The sequence below is a fragment of the Trichinella spiralis genome (genome assembly GCF_000181795.1).
Source record: "Trichinella spiralis strain ISS 195 chromosome Unknown Scfld8, whole genome shotgun sequence".
Classification (NCBI taxonomy): domain Eukaryota; kingdom Metazoa; phylum Nematoda; class Enoplea; order Trichinellida; family Trichinellidae; genus Trichinella; species Trichinella spiralis.
In genome coordinates this window covers 420,174-439,977 of record NW_003526947.1, presented here as the reverse complement: position 1 = coordinate 439,977, position 19,804 = coordinate 420,174, and the positions used below count along the sequence as shown (strand labels likewise).

At 31.6% G+C, this 19,804-nt stretch overlaps 5 protein-coding genes across 5 annotated transcripts; 4 read left to right on the top strand and 1 right to left on the bottom strand.

Annotated features, from left to right (window-relative positions):
* Positions 1–13: 13 nt before the first annotated feature.
* On the bottom strand, positions 14–1,246 carry Tsp_10365 (hypothetical protein). Its single transcript, XM_003372755.1, has one exon. It carries the CDS (start codon positions 1,244–1,246, stop codon positions 14–16), a length of 1,233 nt encoding a protein of 410 aa, XP_003372803.1.
* A 2,104-nt stretch (positions 1,247–3,350) lies between these two features.
* Positions 3,351–5,764, top strand: Tsp_10364 (GTP-dependent nucleic acid-binding protein EngD). Its single transcript, XM_003372754.1, has 11 exons — positions 3,351–3,451; positions 3,602–3,684; positions 3,732–3,792; positions 3,931–4,058; positions 4,411–4,586; positions 4,655–4,732; positions 4,785–4,882; positions 5,014–5,078; positions 5,173–5,282; positions 5,353–5,475; positions 5,657–5,764. Exons 1-11 carry the CDS (start codon positions 3,351–3,353, stop codon positions 5,762–5,764), a joined length of 1,131 nt encoding a protein of 376 aa, XP_003372802.1.
* Positions 5,765–7,035: 1,271 nt separating this feature from the next.
* Positions 7,036–13,743, top strand: Tsp_10363 (putative myosin head). Its single transcript, XM_003372753.1, has 27 exons — positions 7,036–7,138; positions 7,214–7,509; positions 7,580–7,723; positions 7,799–7,871; positions 7,946–8,053; positions 8,128–8,369; positions 8,452–8,591; positions 8,641–8,722; positions 8,830–8,970; positions 9,201–9,413; positions 9,495–9,575; positions 9,663–9,847; positions 10,017–10,134; positions 10,223–10,426; positions 10,765–10,828; positions 10,891–10,999; positions 11,383–11,500; positions 11,564–11,632; positions 11,695–11,800; positions 11,853–11,921; positions 11,985–12,106; positions 12,174–12,260; positions 12,334–12,490; positions 12,624–12,736; positions 12,792–12,949; positions 13,110–13,275; positions 13,495–13,743. Exons 1-27 carry the CDS (start codon positions 7,036–7,038, stop codon positions 13,741–13,743), a joined length of 3,717 nt encoding a protein of 1,238 aa, XP_003372801.1.
* Positions 13,744–15,583: 1,840 nt separating this feature from the next.
* Positions 15,584–16,282, top strand: Tsp_10362 (conserved hypothetical protein). Its single transcript, XM_003372752.1, has one exon. The coding sequence runs from the start codon at positions 15,584–15,586 to the stop codon at positions 16,280–16,282; it is 699 nt and encodes a 232-aa protein (XP_003372800.1).
* A 2,046-nt stretch (positions 16,283–18,328) lies between these two features.
* Tsp_10361 (hypothetical protein) lies at positions 18,329–19,193 on the top strand. The gene is made up of 2 exons (XM_003372751.1): positions 18,329–18,715; positions 18,936–19,193. Exons 1-2 carry the CDS (start codon positions 18,329–18,331, stop codon positions 19,191–19,193), a joined length of 645 nt encoding a protein of 214 aa, XP_003372799.1.
* Positions 19,194–19,804: the final 611 nt, after the last annotated feature.

The following is a 19,804-nucleotide window of genomic DNA, read 5'->3' as shown; positions in this document are numbered from 1 at the left end:
ATAAATTGCAAATTCAAAAAGAACCCAGATGATGTTCAATTTTAAATGCGCTCATTTCTTCACAAACGTGGGGCAGAAAGTAGCTGTGAAAACATCTTTCTGCAAAATGAATACACGGATTGTTGAATGGGACGATGAAACTTTTAGGAAATGCAGTGATCAGTGGTCGAAGTCTTTTCCGATAAAGGCGTCTCAGAAGCCAATCGTACATCTCCTCGTGATCAGACTTCACTAATAAATGTAATTCAATTCCACGGTCGGTGACCAAGACGCTGTACAAATTGTTTTTATCATCACGCCCAGCACCGTACAATATCGCTTGATCAGATGAAAAATTCGTAATGTACTTTTCCCAGATGTTAATAAATTCCAGATCGTATATGATGCTCAACGTCAGACGACGTCTCCTCACACTTAAAGTATAAGCGTTTTGGGAACGATCCACCACTCGAGATACCAGACGGAAATCAGAAGTCAGTTCGCATCCAAATAATTTTTCCGCTTTTAAAATGCCATCAGCGCCATCGCCACATATTCGTTCGATCAAGTTTCGCATTTTCAATTCGAGAAAATCAAGTGGAAGAAATTTGTTCGGATAATCAATAATACGTTTCACAGCACCCTCTGGAAGCGGGCCCAGAGGAATTCTTGAAAGTTGTCTATTTATTTCCGCATCCACATCTCCAAATGTTACATATTTGCACTTGTACAACAGTTCACTGTAACGTTTTAAAATTTTGTTTCGATTCATGTGCGGGAAGAAACAATTTGAAATAACGTGGACTAGAGCATTGAAATCAGGAATATGTCGCACAAGAGTCAAAAATAATAGATCCTGCGAATCGTTAAAAATTTTGTTTCTGTCCGACGAGATGCGAGCATACGGCAGTGCAGCAGGGTAATGGCAAACTGTACTATTAGCAAACCGCGTCAAAAAATTAAATTTCATAATGTCACCTGAGTCGGTCGCCATTTTCAAAGCTTCAGATAAATTCTGGAATGCGAAATATCTGAATGGACCTCTAGGAAGCTTCTTATACAACACGCCCAACTTTGCCAAAAAAATTCTTATCGTGTTCAATGATGTCGGTTTCCTGCGGTGTGCATATATAAGTTGGGCCAATAATTGAATAAATAATGTTATTTGGGTAATAAGATGACGCTGAAGTGTTGTTAAATTCTCTACGCTTCTTGAAATGTCAGTTTCAACTGAAACACCATCTGTTTGCATCGGTTCAGTATCCATCTTCAACAACGTTCCAGTATCTGTTGAACAAGATAGAACTTTATTTAAATACTCAACAAATTTCAATAAAAACAATACTGATATTTAAGTACATATAAATCAATAAACATACAGAGAAATGCAACTTAATTAAAACATTCTGGCATGATACATCAACTGAGAAATATATTAATCAGCATAAATTGATTTCTTCAACAACTGAATGAAACTAAGTAAAACAAAAAAATATTACCCAGTAGTACAGTTCGTGCTCAATTCTACAATATTTCCAATTAACTTTTGATAAAATCTTTTTGTAATAAAATTTCTTTTGTTTCTTCAGCGAAAAACATTCTTCGTGAATCCTTATGTTTCTAAGTACGTACAATTACATACTGGAATGTGACTTATCAATAATTCAGAATTTTGTAATAAAACACAATTTGTCATGAAATTATAACAAATACAAACAATATCCATTTAATTAACAAATTTAACCCTTCAAATAAAAACTTCACTTCTCGTAAATATAAGTGGCACTGAAATGTCATCTGTTGAGTTGATTTTTGACCGCACAAAAAAGAAAAATAATACAATTAATTTCTATCCCGCTTCATCCCTCAAAATGTATACGTAAGAATAGTAAAAAAACTCACTAAAAGTAGCTACTTGAAGAAGGTACCAACCTTAACGACAAATGGATCGACGTTGCAATGATGACGTCGCACAGGATATGGTATCCCAACAAAAAAAAAGTATGTTCCTTGAAAACAACTACACAGCTAGTTTAATAGAAACAAATCAATATCCATATAATAATCAATTTTTCTTTTCACATGAACAGTTAAAACTTATGGTGCATTTTAATTTTAAAAATATCTTTTAAATTTGCAAACTGGTGAAATTATTGCATGTTGCTCTTGAAAATAGATTATATACAGTACATATTTAAAAGAAATTGATATATTCTTGATGTTTTCTAATGGAGAAAATTCTTTGTAAACTTTAAGGTGAAACTTAATCAAATTACATGACGGCAAATGTTAAATAAAATGGTAGTAAATGTATTAATATTCACCTTACATAATAATACAATTATCGGTATGATCGATTCCGTTAAGCATATCTGATTAAGACGAAGCAAACATTAAAAAGATATAAGTCCACATCATAGCATAATTTTATTTCTTCGGAAAAAATTATTTTACTTATAGCCATATTTAATTTTAAACTACATTTATCATATAAAAAAGTAACATCAAATAAGAATAAATAAAGTTATACTTATTTACTGTAAGGAAAACGTATAGTTTACAGAATGAGTTTACCAATATCCCTTGCAATACGGGGCATATTTCAGTATAATGTAAAGTCTTACATTCAGTTCAAGCTTTAAAGACTGTAATTGCAGATCATGTGTTATGAAGTAAACGCGATGAGATGATGAGAATTGAAATCTCTATTTATCAAGTATTGAAAATCCACGAAGAGGCTTTATCATCTTCGGAGGAAAGTTAAACAGTAACTTCAATAAATTGACTGTGCAATCAATTGTAAAATATAGTTGTATCTCATTGCAAACATCTTCAAACTCTTGCAAAAGTACAGATTCTCCAAATAACTAATATATTGCTGAATGATTATAACTAGTACAATTGCATGGTAGTTGTTTTCAGGATGGTTATTTTTAGAATTTTCAAAATTTATAAATTTATTTAACTAAATTTCAAGTGATCCTTCTGATAAAATTTACATATTCATTTTTTATATTACATATTTTTTATAATTTTTGAAAAAAACTACAGTATTCTATTTTGACATGCATTCTACAGTATGAATATGCTTGTGCTATTAATGAAATTATTTTGCTGTGCAGTAGCTGCGCTTCCTGTTTTTGGCATAATTTTTTTTACTATGCTTTTATAGCTATATTTTGCTTCTATTAACTGTGTTATTAAATATGAGTGATTTGATGAACTTCTTTTTGAATCAGTTTTAGTGAAAAGCCTAAGGATTCAGTTAGTGGAATGAATAAAGATTTTAATTTTTCTTTTCAATTTTACGATTAAAAATTGAATTTTTTTTGTTTGAATGTCTGGAACAATTGCTTTTGTAGATAGCGAAGATGCCTCCGAAACAAAAAGAATCCGTCCAGGCTCCAAATCGAATTATTGGCCGAATAGGATCAAATCTGAAGATTGGAATTGTTGGATTGCCCAATGTGGGGTAAATGTTCACGTTATTGTTTGTTTTACGCATGATGAAGTATATAAAATATAAGTTGTATAAAGAAAACATAATATAGTGTCAAAATTTGTGTAGCTTCAATGATATATTTAATTGCTGCTGTCTTATTAAAGTTTGAAAATATTTTAGAAAATCTACTTTTTTCAACGTTTTGACCAAAAATCAAGTGCCAGCAGAGAATTATCCATTTTGTACCATTGATCCAAATGAAAGTAAATGAGTTGGTGTAAATTTGCATTTCTATTTGTGAAATTTTCAGGTCGTGTTGCTGTTCCAGATAAACGATTTGATTTTTTGTGTGATTATTACAAGCCTGTCAGGTATGCAATTGAAATTATTTTTGAAATGAATTTTGAGATTTGTTTCGATGCTTTTGTCGCGTAATTTTTGATAGAACAATTGCTTACTATTTTCGATTTTCTGAACATTATTTTGGTTAATTTTTTTTTGAATTTCAGTCAAGTGCCAGCATATCTCAACGTAGTTGATATTGCGGGCTTGGTGAAAGGTGCCAGCGAAGGACAAGGATTGGGAAATGCATTTCTTTCACATATCAGTGCATGTGATGCTTTGTTTATGATGTGCCGTGAGTGTTGAACATTTTTGATTTTGAATCCACATGTATATTGAATGACATTTTTTTCTTATTTTATTTTTAAATTAGTTTACGGAATTGTTGTTTTGAGTTACAAGAAATTATGATATACTAGTATAAATAAATAAATTTATTTATTTAATGATGTGATGCACCTTTAACCATGAATTTTAAAGTTTTCAGACGAATCATCAGTTGTTTATTATTTATGAATATTGTTTTGTATATGAAATTGATGATTCACAAGTTAAATATGCATTGGTCATGCTTTTGCAATAAGATGTGCATGATCAGTTGAACACTGAGCATTTTATATTCAAGTGTTTTATGTCTGTCTGTATAGGCGCATTTGAAGAAGAGGATGTAACTCATGTCGAAGGTGATGTCAATCCTGTTAGAGATTTGAAAATTATTTTTGATGAGTTGCGACTGAAAGATATACAGTATGTGGATGGGGTTTTGGAGAAAATGGAAAAAACTGTCGTTCGAGCGAATGATAAAAGCAAAATGTTTGAATTTGTGAGTTTATTGCTTCTTCTTTGGAAGTTTCCCAATTTTTTCATTTCAAATTTTATTTTTTTTTGCAGGAAACATTAAAATTAGTTCAGAAATGTTTGAAAGAGGATTGCCGTCATGTTCGTTTTCAAACCTGGAATGACAAGCAGGTAAGATTCAGAAAAAAAGGGATGTTTTATTTTATTTCATTTTATTTTGCAGATTGATATATTAAATAAGCATTTGTTTCTGACCGCGAAACCAGTAGTATATTTGGTTAATGTGTCTGAACAAGATTACATTCAGAAGAGAAATAAATGGTGATTTTAATAATAATAATGTGAATGTGGAATTGTTATTTAGTTTTATTTAATTTGGTTTTTTAAAGGCTTCCTAGAATAAAAGCTCAAATTGATGAACAAGATCCAGGCGCTGTTATGATTCCATTTAGTTGCATGTTGGAAAGTCATCTTTATGAACTACCAGTTGATGAAAGGGAGGAGTATTTGAAAAAACGTTGCTCTGAGAAGTATGTTGTAGTAATAAAAGAGCATGTCATTTTTTGAAGATTTTATTTGTTTATTTTTAAGTAATTTGAATACAGAGGAAGTTGGATGCAGAAGTGCGTTGGAAAAAATTATTAATGCAGGCTACAAAGTGCTTCAGCTTGAATATTTTTTTACAACTGGAAAAGATGAAGTGAAAGCGTGGACAATACAGGTGATGTTGCTTTGTTGTTTCTGATTTTTTTTTAATTTTACAAATAAGTATGAATTTTGGATTGTTTAAGAAAGGAACGAAGGCTCCTCAGGCAGCGGGAAGAATTCATACCGATTTTGAGAAGGGTTTTATAATGGCAGAAGTAATGAAATTTGACGATTTCAAAAATGAAGGAAGTGAAGCAGCTGCGAAAGTAAACAAATATTCTCGTTCTATTTAATAATAATAATAATAATATTTTATTATAGGAGTTGTTCAAATTGCTTTTAATTTTTTAAATAATATATTTTAAATTTGATAAATTCACTTGAATTTTTTCAACTTTTGTTGTTACTTTTCTCTTTAGTCGTCACGCTGAACGGATTAATTTTTAGGCTGCAGGAAAGTATCGTCAACAGGGCAGAAATTATGTTGTCGAAGATGGAGATATTATTTTATTCAAATTTAACGCTGGAGCAGGTTTGCAAGGCAAGAAAAAATGACGCTTCTGAAGATAGCAAAAATTATTGTTGTCCTTATATCAGTGATGAATAAAAAGGTTTTTGTTTTTATTATTCTGTTTGTTGAGTTGAAATATTTTTCAGTGATTAAAAGGAAAGTATTTTTTTTTACAAATCTTTATTTTTCTTGCTTAATTAACAAATATTTGACAATTGTGTCGTCAACGAAGGGATCTTTTCCGTAAGATTAACTGAGTTTTTGTAAAAATTTGCATACTACAGAATTAGCTTCTGGTATGATTGGAACACTGAAAATGCACTTGCATTCAACTGCGAGGCGATCATCAACTAGACAATGACAATTCAAGCCGTTTAATTCAAGGAAAGAGCGTTGAATTTAAAGAGAAGTTCAGTTCCTTCCATTTGGCCAACTGCAGCGTATATTTTGCATTTAAAAGGTATAATATCAGTTCTGTTGTGGAGTTAAATCTACATTCCAGAACAGTAATGACAATAAACCCAAGCGAAATGCAGTTATAAATATAGTTTCAGGTTATCGTTGCCCACGACTCATAACAACAGTTTTGCACAGTAGTTCGTGGCGTAGGCGACAAAGTGCATTTGTGTCCATAGCGTAAATTTGAATAATTGCATTCCCTTTTCAGCCATTGAATAAGACTTGCGCCGAATGTTTGTCTCCTTAGAGGTAGAGTGATTAAAAATTTGCATGTCATTGGGAAGATTCACAAATTTGTTTGCATAATTGTGATGAATTTGAATTTTTGTAGAAGGAAGTTTAAAGTGTGCGAACGATTGTTATTCATGTGATTCAGTTTTAAAATTGCATTATCACCACTGACGGTGAAGGGAATAATTTGCTGAATTGATTTTTATAATTTTAATTTTTTCTGTTTTGAAGTGTGAAAATGTTGAAAAAATGACCAAAATAAAAAAGCAGAACGATTTCGACGACAGTCGGTTTTTCCAGACCAACTATTCAAAAGTAAATTTAAATAAGTTTGTTGTAATTTTTAAAATATCGTTGTTCGTGTTGCATAATTACACGATGCACAGGGGACAAGTGTTTGGATAGCGGATGACAAAGAAATTTGGATTTCTGGGAATATTATTGAAAATTCAACAGCTGACGATGGTCATTTTTTGACCCTGCAATTGGAAAATGACAAAGTGAGAATTTTATTTTATTCCTTGTTTGTTTGTTTTTTTATTGTCTGCTTTCTTTTGATTAGAAAGTAAAATTGAAATTTTCTAAAAAAAGTGAATTGCCATTGTTGCGCAATCCTGAATTTTTGATGGACAGTAATGATTTGACCTCTCTGAGCTATATTCAAGAACCAGATATACTTTACGCTTTGAAGAATCGCTTCGAAAGAGAATGCATTTACACTTACTTTGGTATGCAAACCATGTTGGTTGTTTTAGTAGTGAAAAAAGTATATGTATATTTAAAAAAATATTTTTTTAATTTAGGAATTGTGTTGGTTTCTGTGAATCCGTACAAAGATGTAGACTTGTACGATAAGTCAATTTATAAGCTGTACCGAAATGGGAATGTTCGTCAGCTCGATCCGCACATATTTGGCATTGCTGAAGAAGCGTTTTCGTCATTGGATCAACAAAAGCAGAATCAGTCAATTATAATTTCCGGCGAAAGTGGAGCCGGCAAAACAGTATCGGCCAACCATGTGTTCAGATATTTAACTCAAGCCTGCGCACATCGTCACGCGATCGATTCACTCATCATCGCTAGCAATTCATTAATTGAGGTAATTTTGCCAATTTATTTCTCATCTCTTATACTTTCATTGTGCTCTTTTGCTTTGCATTCTTTACAAGGCTTTTGGAAATGCGAAAACCGTTCAAAATGATAACAGTTCTCGATTTGGTAAATTTACTCGTATATTTTTCGACGATCGATTGAACGCATCCGGGGCAAAGATGGAAGCTTATCTACTCGAAAAATCTCGCATATCATTTCAAGTGAGAAAAAGAATATCTACAATAGAAGTTTATTCAATCAATTTTGACATTTCTAACAACTGTTGCTGATTTTAGGGTAAATGTGAGCGTAACTATCACATCTTTTATCAAATGTCCACTGCCAGAGAAAGCACTCCTTTGTTAAAGGGTTTCAATATGAGTATGCAAGATTTCCTCTCTTTTTGTTGTCTTGAAAATAAATTTATTTATACATTTGTTTAGAGCATCATAGCAGTTATAAATATTTATGTTCAAATGAAGATGCTTGCATGCTAACCGCTAATGATTCGAAAAAATTTGAAGAAACTGTCAATTGCTTTAAAATACTCGGTATTTTTTGTATATCTGTGTACAAATATGCATTTTTATGTGCAATATTTTTATACTCAGTTTACTTTTTTAAGGATTTAAAGATGACGAAATACGTGAAATATTTGCAGTTTTGATTGGAATTTTGCATTTTGGTAACCTCAGTTTCTCAGGTGAAGCGAACAATAAAAAAGCTATTCGTAAAAATTCTGCCAACGATCTGAACAGATGTTGTGAACTGCTGGGCTTAAATGAAGAAGATTTGGCTGAGAAATTCACCTATCAACGATTGGCAATTCGCCGGGAAGTTGTTCATCGACAACTCAACTCTGCTGATGTACTATTTTAATAATTTTCTGAATTATTATTATTATAAAGAATTAATATTTTATGTTTATTTTTTCTTCCATTTCTTCAAGGCAGATGCTCTCAAAGACGGTATATGCAAGTATATTTACGAATCGCTCTTTCGATGGATCATAAAGAAAATCAATGACCGTTTGTCTGAAAAATCTCCTCTATCAGAGATGAATTTTATCGGTGTCTTGGATATTTATGGGTAAAAGTATGCAAAGTTATGTTAGCTTTCTAAATGTGTGACTTTTTAGATTCGAAATATTTCCAACAAACAGTTTTGAACAACTTTGCATTAATTTTGCAAATGAATTATTACAGCAGCAATTTTACAAAGTAAGTATTCGCTTTTTTAATATGTTATTGTTCTATTGCAGTGTTATGATAATTTTTAAATATATAATAATATACAATTTTAAAATAATTTGTCAATACATTTACAGCATGTTTTTAAACTTGAACAAGAAGAATATGTTAAGGAAAATATATGTTGGTCTTTTATTGACTTTCCTGACAACGAAGCTTGTCTTCTTTTGTTTGAAGCACGTCTAGGAATATTCAGCCTATTAGATCAAGAGTGTCAGGTGAGTTGATTAATAAATGAATAAATTAAAAGCAAATAAATATGAGCAGATATGAATTTTTATTATTTTGAATGCTACCGTAGTGTGAAAATAATTTCTGATACGTTATATTAATAAAATACACCAAACTGTTTTCACTTGAATTCTCATGTTGTGTTGACAGAAAAGAAAATAAAGTGAAATATTTATAAGTGTTTTATTGATATTTTAATTTTATAACTTTTGTATAGTTGCCAAGACCTAGTGATAATAATTTTTACAATGAGCTGAAAAACAGCAAGCAGTGTCGGGAGTCGTGTTCTTTCAAACTGCCCGCTATAGCCGGTGATGAATTTTTGGTTGTTCACTATGCTGGCACTGTGAAATACTGTGTGCGTGATTTTGTGAAGAAAAATTTAGATACTGTCAATGAAAGTTTCAATGAAGTGTTGCGCAATTCTCGAGTAATTGAACGTGCTGCCTGATATTATCATTATTTGATTAATTAATATATTTATTCATAAATGAGGAAAAATGAATTTTAGAATTGTTTTCTTGTTCAGCTGTTGCAAGCGGGTTCCTGTCCACAGTTGCAGAAATCATCGAAACGAACCGTTGGTAGTCAGGTTCATTATCATTTCATTTAGTTTAATAGTTTTAATAATTTGTGTTGATAATAAGTGTTTTCAATTATTTTGATTTTGTATTTTTAGTTCAGAAAATCACTGTCTACTTTGATGGATACTTTGAACAGCACAAATCCTCATTATGTGCGTTGCATTAAGCCCAATGATGAAAAATTACCGTTCACATTTAACAATGCACGTACGATACAACAAATTACAGCTTGTAGTTTATTGGAAACATTGAAAATATCTGCCGCTGGACATCCAACTCGGTATTTTTTAAAATGTACTTATATTGAATATGAGAAAAAAGAAATTAACATTTGATATTCACTAGTTCGGTTATTTTACTTGCAAGTGAGCAGTTGATATTAATGATAAATTAATTTTAATTTTCTACAAACGGATTCCATACAAAGCATATGTTTTTAAATATTTCAGGTGGAAATATGAATCATTTTTTGAGAGATATTTTTTATTGCTCACAATGAAAGAAAGAAATGAACAAAGCACAACCCTGTCAGAAAAATGTCGTCAAATTTGTGAACGCTTTCTGAATGTGAGTGTTATTTTTTGTGGTTGTTTGTTTCGAAATTTTTCTCACCGTACAGTAAATAAATAAATTATTTATTTATTTATTTTTTGAGAATGAAAATTTTGAATTTGGATCGACGAAAATTTTTTTTCGTACTGGTCAAATTGCGCTTTTGGAAGCAGAACGACACACGAAATTGAATAAAAGTGTACTGTTGATTCAAAAGTGTGTTCGAAAATTTATCGCCGCTCGCAGAGATATTCGAAAAATAGAAACCGCTACCAGAACAGTTCAAAATGCCTGTTTCGCTTGGTTAGTTTGGAGGTGGAGCTGGTCATTATTGGTCTATTTCTTTTTTTTTTCTTTCAATCAATCCATTATTCAAAATTATTAATTGTTATTTTTTTTTCGTTCTTTGTTCATGAGCAGAAGGATAAAATTTTTACAAATCCATCGAGCTGCAATTGCAATTCAAAGCTTTTTCAAAATGATCATCCAACGAAAACGATACTTGTTGATCCGGAATGTCGTGCTCAATTTGCAATCATACGGTAGAGCGATACTTGTACGATCGACTTTTCAAAAAGTACATCTATTATAGCAATATTAATTATTTTTTTATGACGGATAATTTATTGTTTTTCTCTTTTTTAGAAAACGAAAGCTGCGATAATTATTCAACGTTATATGCGCACTTGGTTGAAAAAGAAGCAGACCAGTGCGATTTTTGATTAACTGAAAGTAGAAATTTTAATTAAATTTCAAACATATATTTTTCAGATTTAATACCAAGTTCACAGCTTCAGTCGAGACAAATAAATGATGCTTTATCGAAAATTTCGTCCGTCGTCGTTGAAATCAACAACAACGATAATGCTTTTGACACTAGGTATGAATATTTGTTTTTATTCTATTTCTTGTACTTTGTCAGCATTTTAGAAAATACAATGCATATAGCATGTTGATTTGAATAATGAATTAGTGAACAGTAAAAATAATTGAAGTGATGTGTATTCGATTTTTGTTTTTCCTTTGATAAGTGAAAAGATGAAGTGTAAAGTTTTACGTGGAATACTTGGCTAATTAGTTTTAATAATATGCACTGTTGTGAATAGTAATAATAGCTATTTTGTATAGTATTAATTTAATGAAATTTGTCTGTTGAAGGGAAAATATTTTTTTTCATTTTAATACATTTGAAATTGAACCAGAGAATAATAGTTATAATAAATAAATAGGCTGTTTTGCTTGTTTTATGTTGTTTGCTTTCAGCTTGCTGATGGCAAAAGAACCAAAGTTAGAAAATGCAAATCTTTCTGCTAAATCTGTCAACGAATGTCGTTGTTCAGAAAATGATGATGGACTCGAAAAATGTCAACTAATTTTCAAAGTGAATCAAACTGTTTTCCAACTGTAAAAGATATGCCGCTAAAAAAGGAGTAAAATTTTTTAGATATTCAACGAGTGCACTTCTAGCACCGTGTTCAGAGAAGAATTTGTGAAACGTTTGAAAAAAGATACTGTAATTGATGAATGCTTTATCTCAATATTTTGCAAAAAGTGAATAGTAAATGTATCTTACAGATAATGAAAAACTTATTACACGTTCTTCTGATGGAGGCAAACAAAAGTGAAATACTTCCTGCTAAGAACATGGATGATTGCTTGTCTTCGTCAACAACGGCTAAAAGTAATAAGTTTTTCAAGAAATCCAAGCTTTTCAATTAAGCGATAATTTCTAGAAAATGGCCAATTGTCACCTAGTTTGCAAGTATTTGACCATGTTGGGTTTGTTAATGCGCTCGTGAACGGTAATATGAAAAAGTGGTTTATGTATATATATATATGGAATACTTTGATTTTCATGTTTTTAGAATGCTATCAAAATCAGACTTGCTTACCGGTTATTTTGCTTCTTGCTTTTCGTTATTATGATGTTCTTGGTATACCTGAAAAGTCGACTCAGTTATATTTTGAAGTAGAGAATGCAATAACAGTATTTCTTTTTGTAAGTCATTTTCAAGAATCAAAGAAAACTTTGAATAATTAAAATATAATTTCAGGACTCAACGTCATGTTTTTTGTTTTTATTTTGGCTGCAGAATATGCGACGGCTAAACCATCTTCTATCCCAATACAGTGGCAGTTCGGTAATATGAGCTCGAACCAAGCTTTACTGAATAAATAAATAAATAAATAAATAGTGTTGTTTTCAATTTGCAGCAATTTTCTACTCCGGCTATTGAGCATTTAATTGAAAAATACAAATTTCGCCGAACCAATCCTCAAATTATTCTTTCTCACTGTCAGTGGCAAGTCAGCAACATTTACAGAAATTTATTTCACGAGTGCATCGCACCTCGTATTTGTCCACTGCTTGGTAAGTTCATTTTCAACTTTCATAAACGCATTATTCGATATTTCATTTGAAACGAAAATACAGCAACATTTTATTTGTTGCTTTTTTCGCATAAATTTTATTATTAATTATTTGTTTTGTTCTGTTGTTTTAGTACCAGCTTTGTTAGAGTTCAAATCAGATGATGTAAATAAATGTATTACAAAACGTGGTGCTAAAGAAGGCAAAAAATTTGAAGATAAACACATGGAAATGCTTATTCATCATGTATTGTTATTTTATACATTGTTTACTTTTGGTTTTTGTGACTGTGGTATTTCAGTTGGATACTGTTCACAATGCAGCGATGATTGTGCCATTTGATGCTGAAGCTATGCAGTGTTTATTTTCTGATATTGCAAAGTTAATATTAACTGTCTCGTTCAACGAATTAATGTTTCGACGAGATTTATGCAATTTAAGAAGTGGTGTTCGAATTAAGTAAGTTTAAGCATGATCAATTCTTTCCCAATAATTAGATATTTTTTTATTTAATTTTTATTTATTCACTGATGTGCATTTGAAGAAATTAATTTTTCACAATAGGAAGCAGATATTTGAGCAATTTGCATTTTAAAGTTACTTAATGGGTGCATTTCAGGCACAACGTTTGTGTCCTTGTACAATGGTTTAAAAAGCATCAATTTGTACAAATCGAAATAATTCTTCAACCACTGTTACAAGTTGCTAATTTACTTCAGGCCCGAAAAACAGACGCGGATATTCAAGGCTTTAATGAAATTTGCAGCTCACTGAAAGTATCTCAAGTTAGTTGTGAACAAATTATTTTTCAATTTTTCCGTCCTAACTTTAACAACACATTTAAATCAATGCAAAATAAGAAAGCATATAGAAATTAATTTGTTTTTTTTGGCATTTGATATAAACGTTTGGCACAAATGAAAAGAAACTTTAGTTCCAGATGGTCGACTAAAGCATATATGTCTTCTGTGAAAAAATGTACGCTCTAAATAATGTCCATTTAGATTATCAACGTGCTGAGGCATTACAGCCCGATTAGAGATTACGAACCGAAAGTTTCCGCTAGTTTTATTTGCAACGTCAAACAAAAACTGTTGGCTTTGAGAAAAGAAACGGAAACCGGCAATGAGCCGACCATAATACCGGAAAATTATCTCAACGCAAATGATTTGCTCAATTTTGAGCCCTGTGATGTCGACTTGAAGACTGTTGAAATACCGGCATCTGTTGAAGCCTATGCTGCTAAAATTTGATGCATCATTCTCCATTCTAAATTTGATAATTCCACGAAATAAATAAATATATAGTGAAATGACAATTTTTGGAAATATATTCTGAATAAACTGAATTGGCTATGTATACCAAGTTTAAAAGGCGCAATTAGTGCACAAAATTCATAGTTTACTTCATTTTTTATTCGAATAAATTGTCTCTTAAATGTGTAATTTCTTTCTAAAAATGTGATTTATATAAATTGCAGTAAATTTATAAAATAAATATTCAATTTCTGATATGTATGTATATATTTGAATATGAATATGAATATGAATACGCAGTCGTGTATATGAATTGTTCTAAAGTGTGAAACAAAAATAGATGTTGGTAATTGTGATGCGGCGAAGCATAGCAGTTATGGTAATCACAAATTGTGGACTACTAAATGGAATAAATTTGTAATATGATCATCACAGTTTTCAATAAATATTCTTTCTTTCCATATTTTATCCAAACGTTGTTCATTGGTTTTGGTTTTTTGGTCAGGAATTTTTACAATGCTGCAGAAAGACACTTTTTCAAATGAACAACTAACTGTTTGACCCAGGCAGCGAACTCTTTGACATAGCGCAGTTATTTTGTTCACTCCGAACGATGGAAGTGAAAATTTTGGCAGCACATGAAAGATCAATTTGTGCTCCTTGCCTGCCGACGAGGATAATTAACAATGACTATATTTCGGCCAAGCATATGATAATAAACACATCCATAATGGAGTGAACTTGAGATGAAAAATATCTTTCGCTGCTTTCAGTTTTGTTTGGTAAAATGATTTCAAAATCCCCAACAGATTCTTTTTGATTATCATCTGGTTATCATCGAATACAACAATTGCAATTTGAATGCTTAGTCAACTCAGTGATCGGTTTTACTTTAGATATTGAAAGAGAAATTTAATACAATTTACACAAAATATATAATCACAAATTTTTATTTTAAACAATACTCCATATTTTTATTTTTCAATTTGAATAAAACATGGAAAGAAAAACAGCAACTCGTGTGAACAGCAGTGAAAGAAGGAAGCGTTGGAATAATTAAATACGAGGAACAATTTCAGAGAATAGGCTGGCAAAATTGAAAATGTAATACGATGTTAACAAATTAGCGGTTGCCAGTCCTAGTTTTACTTCAAAACTGCAGCTATGGACAGTTTATCACTAGTTGATTTTACCATTGCATTAAAATCGCCTTTAGCTACAATTTCTGACAAATGGAAAAGCATCTTATGCATAAATCTCGTATAACTGCCAGCTGAAGCTTAATTTATCTAATTAGCGTAGTACTTTGTTGGTTGAAATTTTTTTAACCGTATTTTTAAATTCGGATAGATAGATAAAAGCGAAGCATTTCGAAAGCAGAAAGAAAGTTCCTCATTCATAAGAGCAACCGGTACAGTAATAGTAATGACGCAGAAGTATGTACAAAAATAGGGCGAATATACAGAGCAATTTTCTGCGGTTGCACATGTGTTTTGAAAGGTTTTTTAAACTTAGATAAAATTAAATTCAAATAACAAAAATGTTAGCCACAAATTTTGTTTTATTATGAAGATTAATAAGTGAAAAATTAATTATAAGAATTATTAAAAAGTGCCAATAATTCATATAAAAATTTAATAAGTTGAATAATTCAAAAAGAAAGTTAATTTGCTATTAAAAATTTCAAAGTGTTATTTTTCTTATTTTTTCAATGTTTTCCTGAAGATCAATAACTATTTACACAGTGACAGTACTACTCAGGGTGATATAATGAAATTCCGTTTGTTCATTTCTGCTAACCTGAGCGTGTTGCTCAAATAAACCGCTCTGTGCTAGAATGTCTGATTCGAATGAGGAAGTGCTCAAAACAGGCGATGCTGTCTTCGCTTCAGAATTCAGATGTGCGCTGTCTAGTTATGATGATGAATTTTCCAGAAACATCTGGACTCTCTGGAAGCACAATAAGACAACAAAATTTGTAAAAAATTTACTTAAAGAGATGACGGTGCTTGAAATTGTGGAATATCATCTTGATTTCTTGAATGTTATGGTGAATATAACCACTTTGTTAGAGATGCCCACAGAACGGTTACGGTATTTTTTTCTCAAAAATTCCGTCGTGCCGATGTGCGAAGATTATGAAAATATCGGCTGTTGTCGATTTACAGTATTGATGAAGAAGGAAAATGGGGAAGCAGCTAAGACGCTTTTTATTAATTTGTGCAATATGGCGGTCAGTTCACAGGATTGTCCAGTGATGGAACATGTCAATGGTATTGTTTTTGGTTATTCTTTGAAGGGTTTTAAAGTTGCCGTTTTGGTGAATAAATGGATGGACTTAGATGGTTTGAATGTTCTGAAAGACAAACTGATGCCGATGACGGAAGGCAATTGTAGATTTTATTGCAAGTTGAATCCAACGTTTTTGAAGAAAACTGAAGCTCTTGAAATAGTTTCTGAAACTGAAGAGAATATTCCATCAGAAGCCATTGCAGCCAGTAATGTTTTCGAGAAAATGGAAAAGCTTTCCATTTAATTCTCAGTTTGAAGAACTGTTACTTATAATATTGCTGCGCTTTGCTTTATTCTAATAAATTTTCTTATTTTGATTAGTATTTTTTGCTCCATTCTGCAAACAGTGCTCTAATTGAAATTAAGAGTCTTTTTTCGATTGAGTGAATCGTTTAATTGGTAGATAATTGTAAAATTGATAGATGGACTTTTCGAAATAAACCGTCAGATTCAGCTATAATTAACTAAGTAAAAATCATTTTATTTTAATCAAAAAGTACATTTAAATTAATTCAGTTTGATTTGTATTTTCAAATATTTCATCTTTTACTTTTTCATACAATCTAATATGATGGTGAACAATGGGTAATATATGAGCGAACTGCCACAATGTTTTCTTCTACTGGATACGAAGCCGCAACGTAAGCCGTCTTTGCTGACTACGACAGCAACAACTTAGCTGAAATGCACGTCAAGGTCAAACTTCTAAAAGTACCATATACGACTGCGAGGGCTTTCTCAATAGCATTTTTCTTTAATATACGTAAAAACAACATTCTAAAATCAAATTTTTATCATAAATTTGTTTAATAAAATATTAAAACTTACTTTTCAGTTGTTCATTTATAATGTTTTTATTCTACACTTGAGTACATAAAAATCTGAAAGTTAAACGTTAATATTAATAATTACAATAAAAATTGATATCGTGATATTGTGAATTGCGAAATTGCATCTGTTATTTTGTGCAGGATACTTTTAAGAACAAATATATTTGCAAGAGATTGACATTTTAACATTTTTTGCATTGAGAGATATTCTCTTAATTTGCATGATTTTCAGAAATTGCAAGCAGTAGTACAGAATAAATGTTAACGAAACTCAGCAAATTTAAATTTTTTGAAAATAATATTGGGCTTTTCATTATACAGTTAAGCATAACATGTTATCGACATTCTGAAAGTTTGATATATAAGAATTAAAGAAAAGATTTTTCTTTTGACTGAATTATTGATTATTTCAAAATTTTTACATTTAAAAATTCCCCACAGTTAGTCAAAGCAAGTTGGTGCAAGTCGTATGAATTGGAGAAAAAGAAAATTTTCCAGCATCACTAGAGCGATAAAAACAGCAGTACGTTTCTCTGCAGTATGACATGCTTTACCCTATGATGGATTGTTGGCGTTGGGCACGTTGTTGGATTTCTGGGGTGTTCCACATCCCACATTAGATTTCCTGCTCAACACTTTTCCATATGTTTAAGCTAAAACCACAGAAATGGCTTAGCAAAACGAAGTCGCATTAGGGCACCAAAAAATGACTACAGATCTCTATTGTAGTCTCAAAATTTGCAGAATAACGTGTTATACTCAACTCTGTTACTTGTCTCATGAATTTTGCGAAACATAATCTACACGAAGAAAAAAACTAAAAATGACGATTTTCTAACGATAATTTTGTTGCAATTTTTACATATAAAAATCTTCAAAATTATTAAAATTGAAAATATTTCAATGCCGTCATATACAACTATTTTTTTACAATCTATTAAAGCAACTTTCATAATAATTGAAGATATTTTAAGCTTTTCACACGTGTTTTTGTAAAGTGAGGGTATGCCACACCCCAAGAACCCAACAATGTATTTTTTAAATTTACGATGTTCTATAGACCAAACAAAAATATCTGAAATATTGCATTTCTTTTCAAAATATATCTTATTGTATCAAAAGCGAAGTCACAAAGCTTCAGACTATAAAAATAAAAATTGACAAACTGCATCGAAAACAAAACCGCCTGGGGTGTGCTACACCCCAACAATTCATCAAAGGGTTAATTTAGAGTAAATTTAAAGTATATATACATTGGAGGTAAATTTAAACAAAAAGCTTCATTGATCAAATTTAAAACAAAAAACGTTTAAAGTACATTAAACTCTAGCTATATATAAGCAGCGATTAACGGGATTTGCAATCAGTTTTGCCTTTTTTGACGAACAGGACGCTCCTCTGACGTCAAGTAAGTGAACAATTTAGAGGGTAAAATTTTGTAATTTTCGTTCTCTTTCAGAATGCTTGATTCTCGAATGTTCAATTGCGAGTTCGTAAAACGGTTTCAGTATGTGATTAGGATGGCAGCAGTGATCCAATGGATCGCGATGGTGGTCGCCATTTTCTACTTAATTTTGCTGTACAGAAAGGCGAAAAATACCGATTGGAGACGTCGTAGGGAAATACGGCACAATCAAGTATTAAAAGATATCGGCTGTTTCAAATCGGTTCCACTTCGATTTTATTCCAAAGTTCCAAGTGGCGAATATCTCTGTGGCCGCAATGCGCAACAAATGGCGTTTAAGAAGATTGTTGCTGTGAGAAGAGATCCACCGTTGAATAGAATAATGGTGCAAATGAAGCCAGTGATAATTTCCAGAGAGAACCGTAATGTACCACCAAAGGATGTTATGCTGCAAATAATTCATCTCTAACTAGTGTCTGATGATTCTTTAACTCCACCTATTTTTTTGTTATATTCACATTTTAAAGATCATTTATTTCTTTATAGATGTCACATTTAATTTTCATTTATATATTTAATTCTTTATCGAAATAAATAATACTAATTGTTTGTTTGTGTTGTACTGAAATAAAATTATAAAAATTATAACAATATACTCTCAGGATACCATTGACCGTCCCCTCCACTCTGTTGAAAAAGTGCAAGTGATTCAAAAAAATAACACGTTTAATGATGAACATATAGTGCGGCAAATGTATTTAATGTTTGAATGTAATAACATCACAGAAAAAATCTGTGCAACCAGATGGTTTGCTTGTCCAACAGGAAAATGCATTCCTACGGGACATTCATCGTGCACTTCCTTTCAGGAAGGAGCTCGGTTGGATAGTTCTACCGAACCTACCGTATTCGCCTCCTGATACAGCACTGACAGATTATCATCTTTTCTGGTCGCTGTCCAGCGTTCTGCATTGCGTTTCATTTAACAACGATGTTTAACTGAAAACGTGGTTCCATGAATTCTTCGAGTCAATACTTTGTGATTTCTATCATCAACTCATTGATAAGCTAGCGGAACGATGGCCCGATTTGGTGAACAGTGATGAGAATATAATTCTTGTTTGATTTGTTAACATTTTAAATGAAAAATAAACGTTGACTGCTTTAATTACATAGTATATTATCACCAGTTATCAGATGCTCTCGCAGAGTGGTTAACTGTAGTGCCAACTGTACCCTGGCCCTGGAGGACCCGCCCTCGCTGGAACAGCCGATCTTGCCTAGAAGCCAGCCCACTGCACATCGGCAACGGAACAAGCCGGAAATGATGACAGAGGCATCGCAATTTATGTGACCCTTCCATATTTAAATTCCATACATTTCATTAACAGTTCAATGTTCACTGTTTCAAATTGTAGTTCCAATGCAACTATCTGTTTTTATGATTTTATTGTGTAGTTTGCATCCCAAGTGGACTCAATATGAATTTGCAAATGATTTTGAATAGCTAGACAGAATCCACCACGGGCTT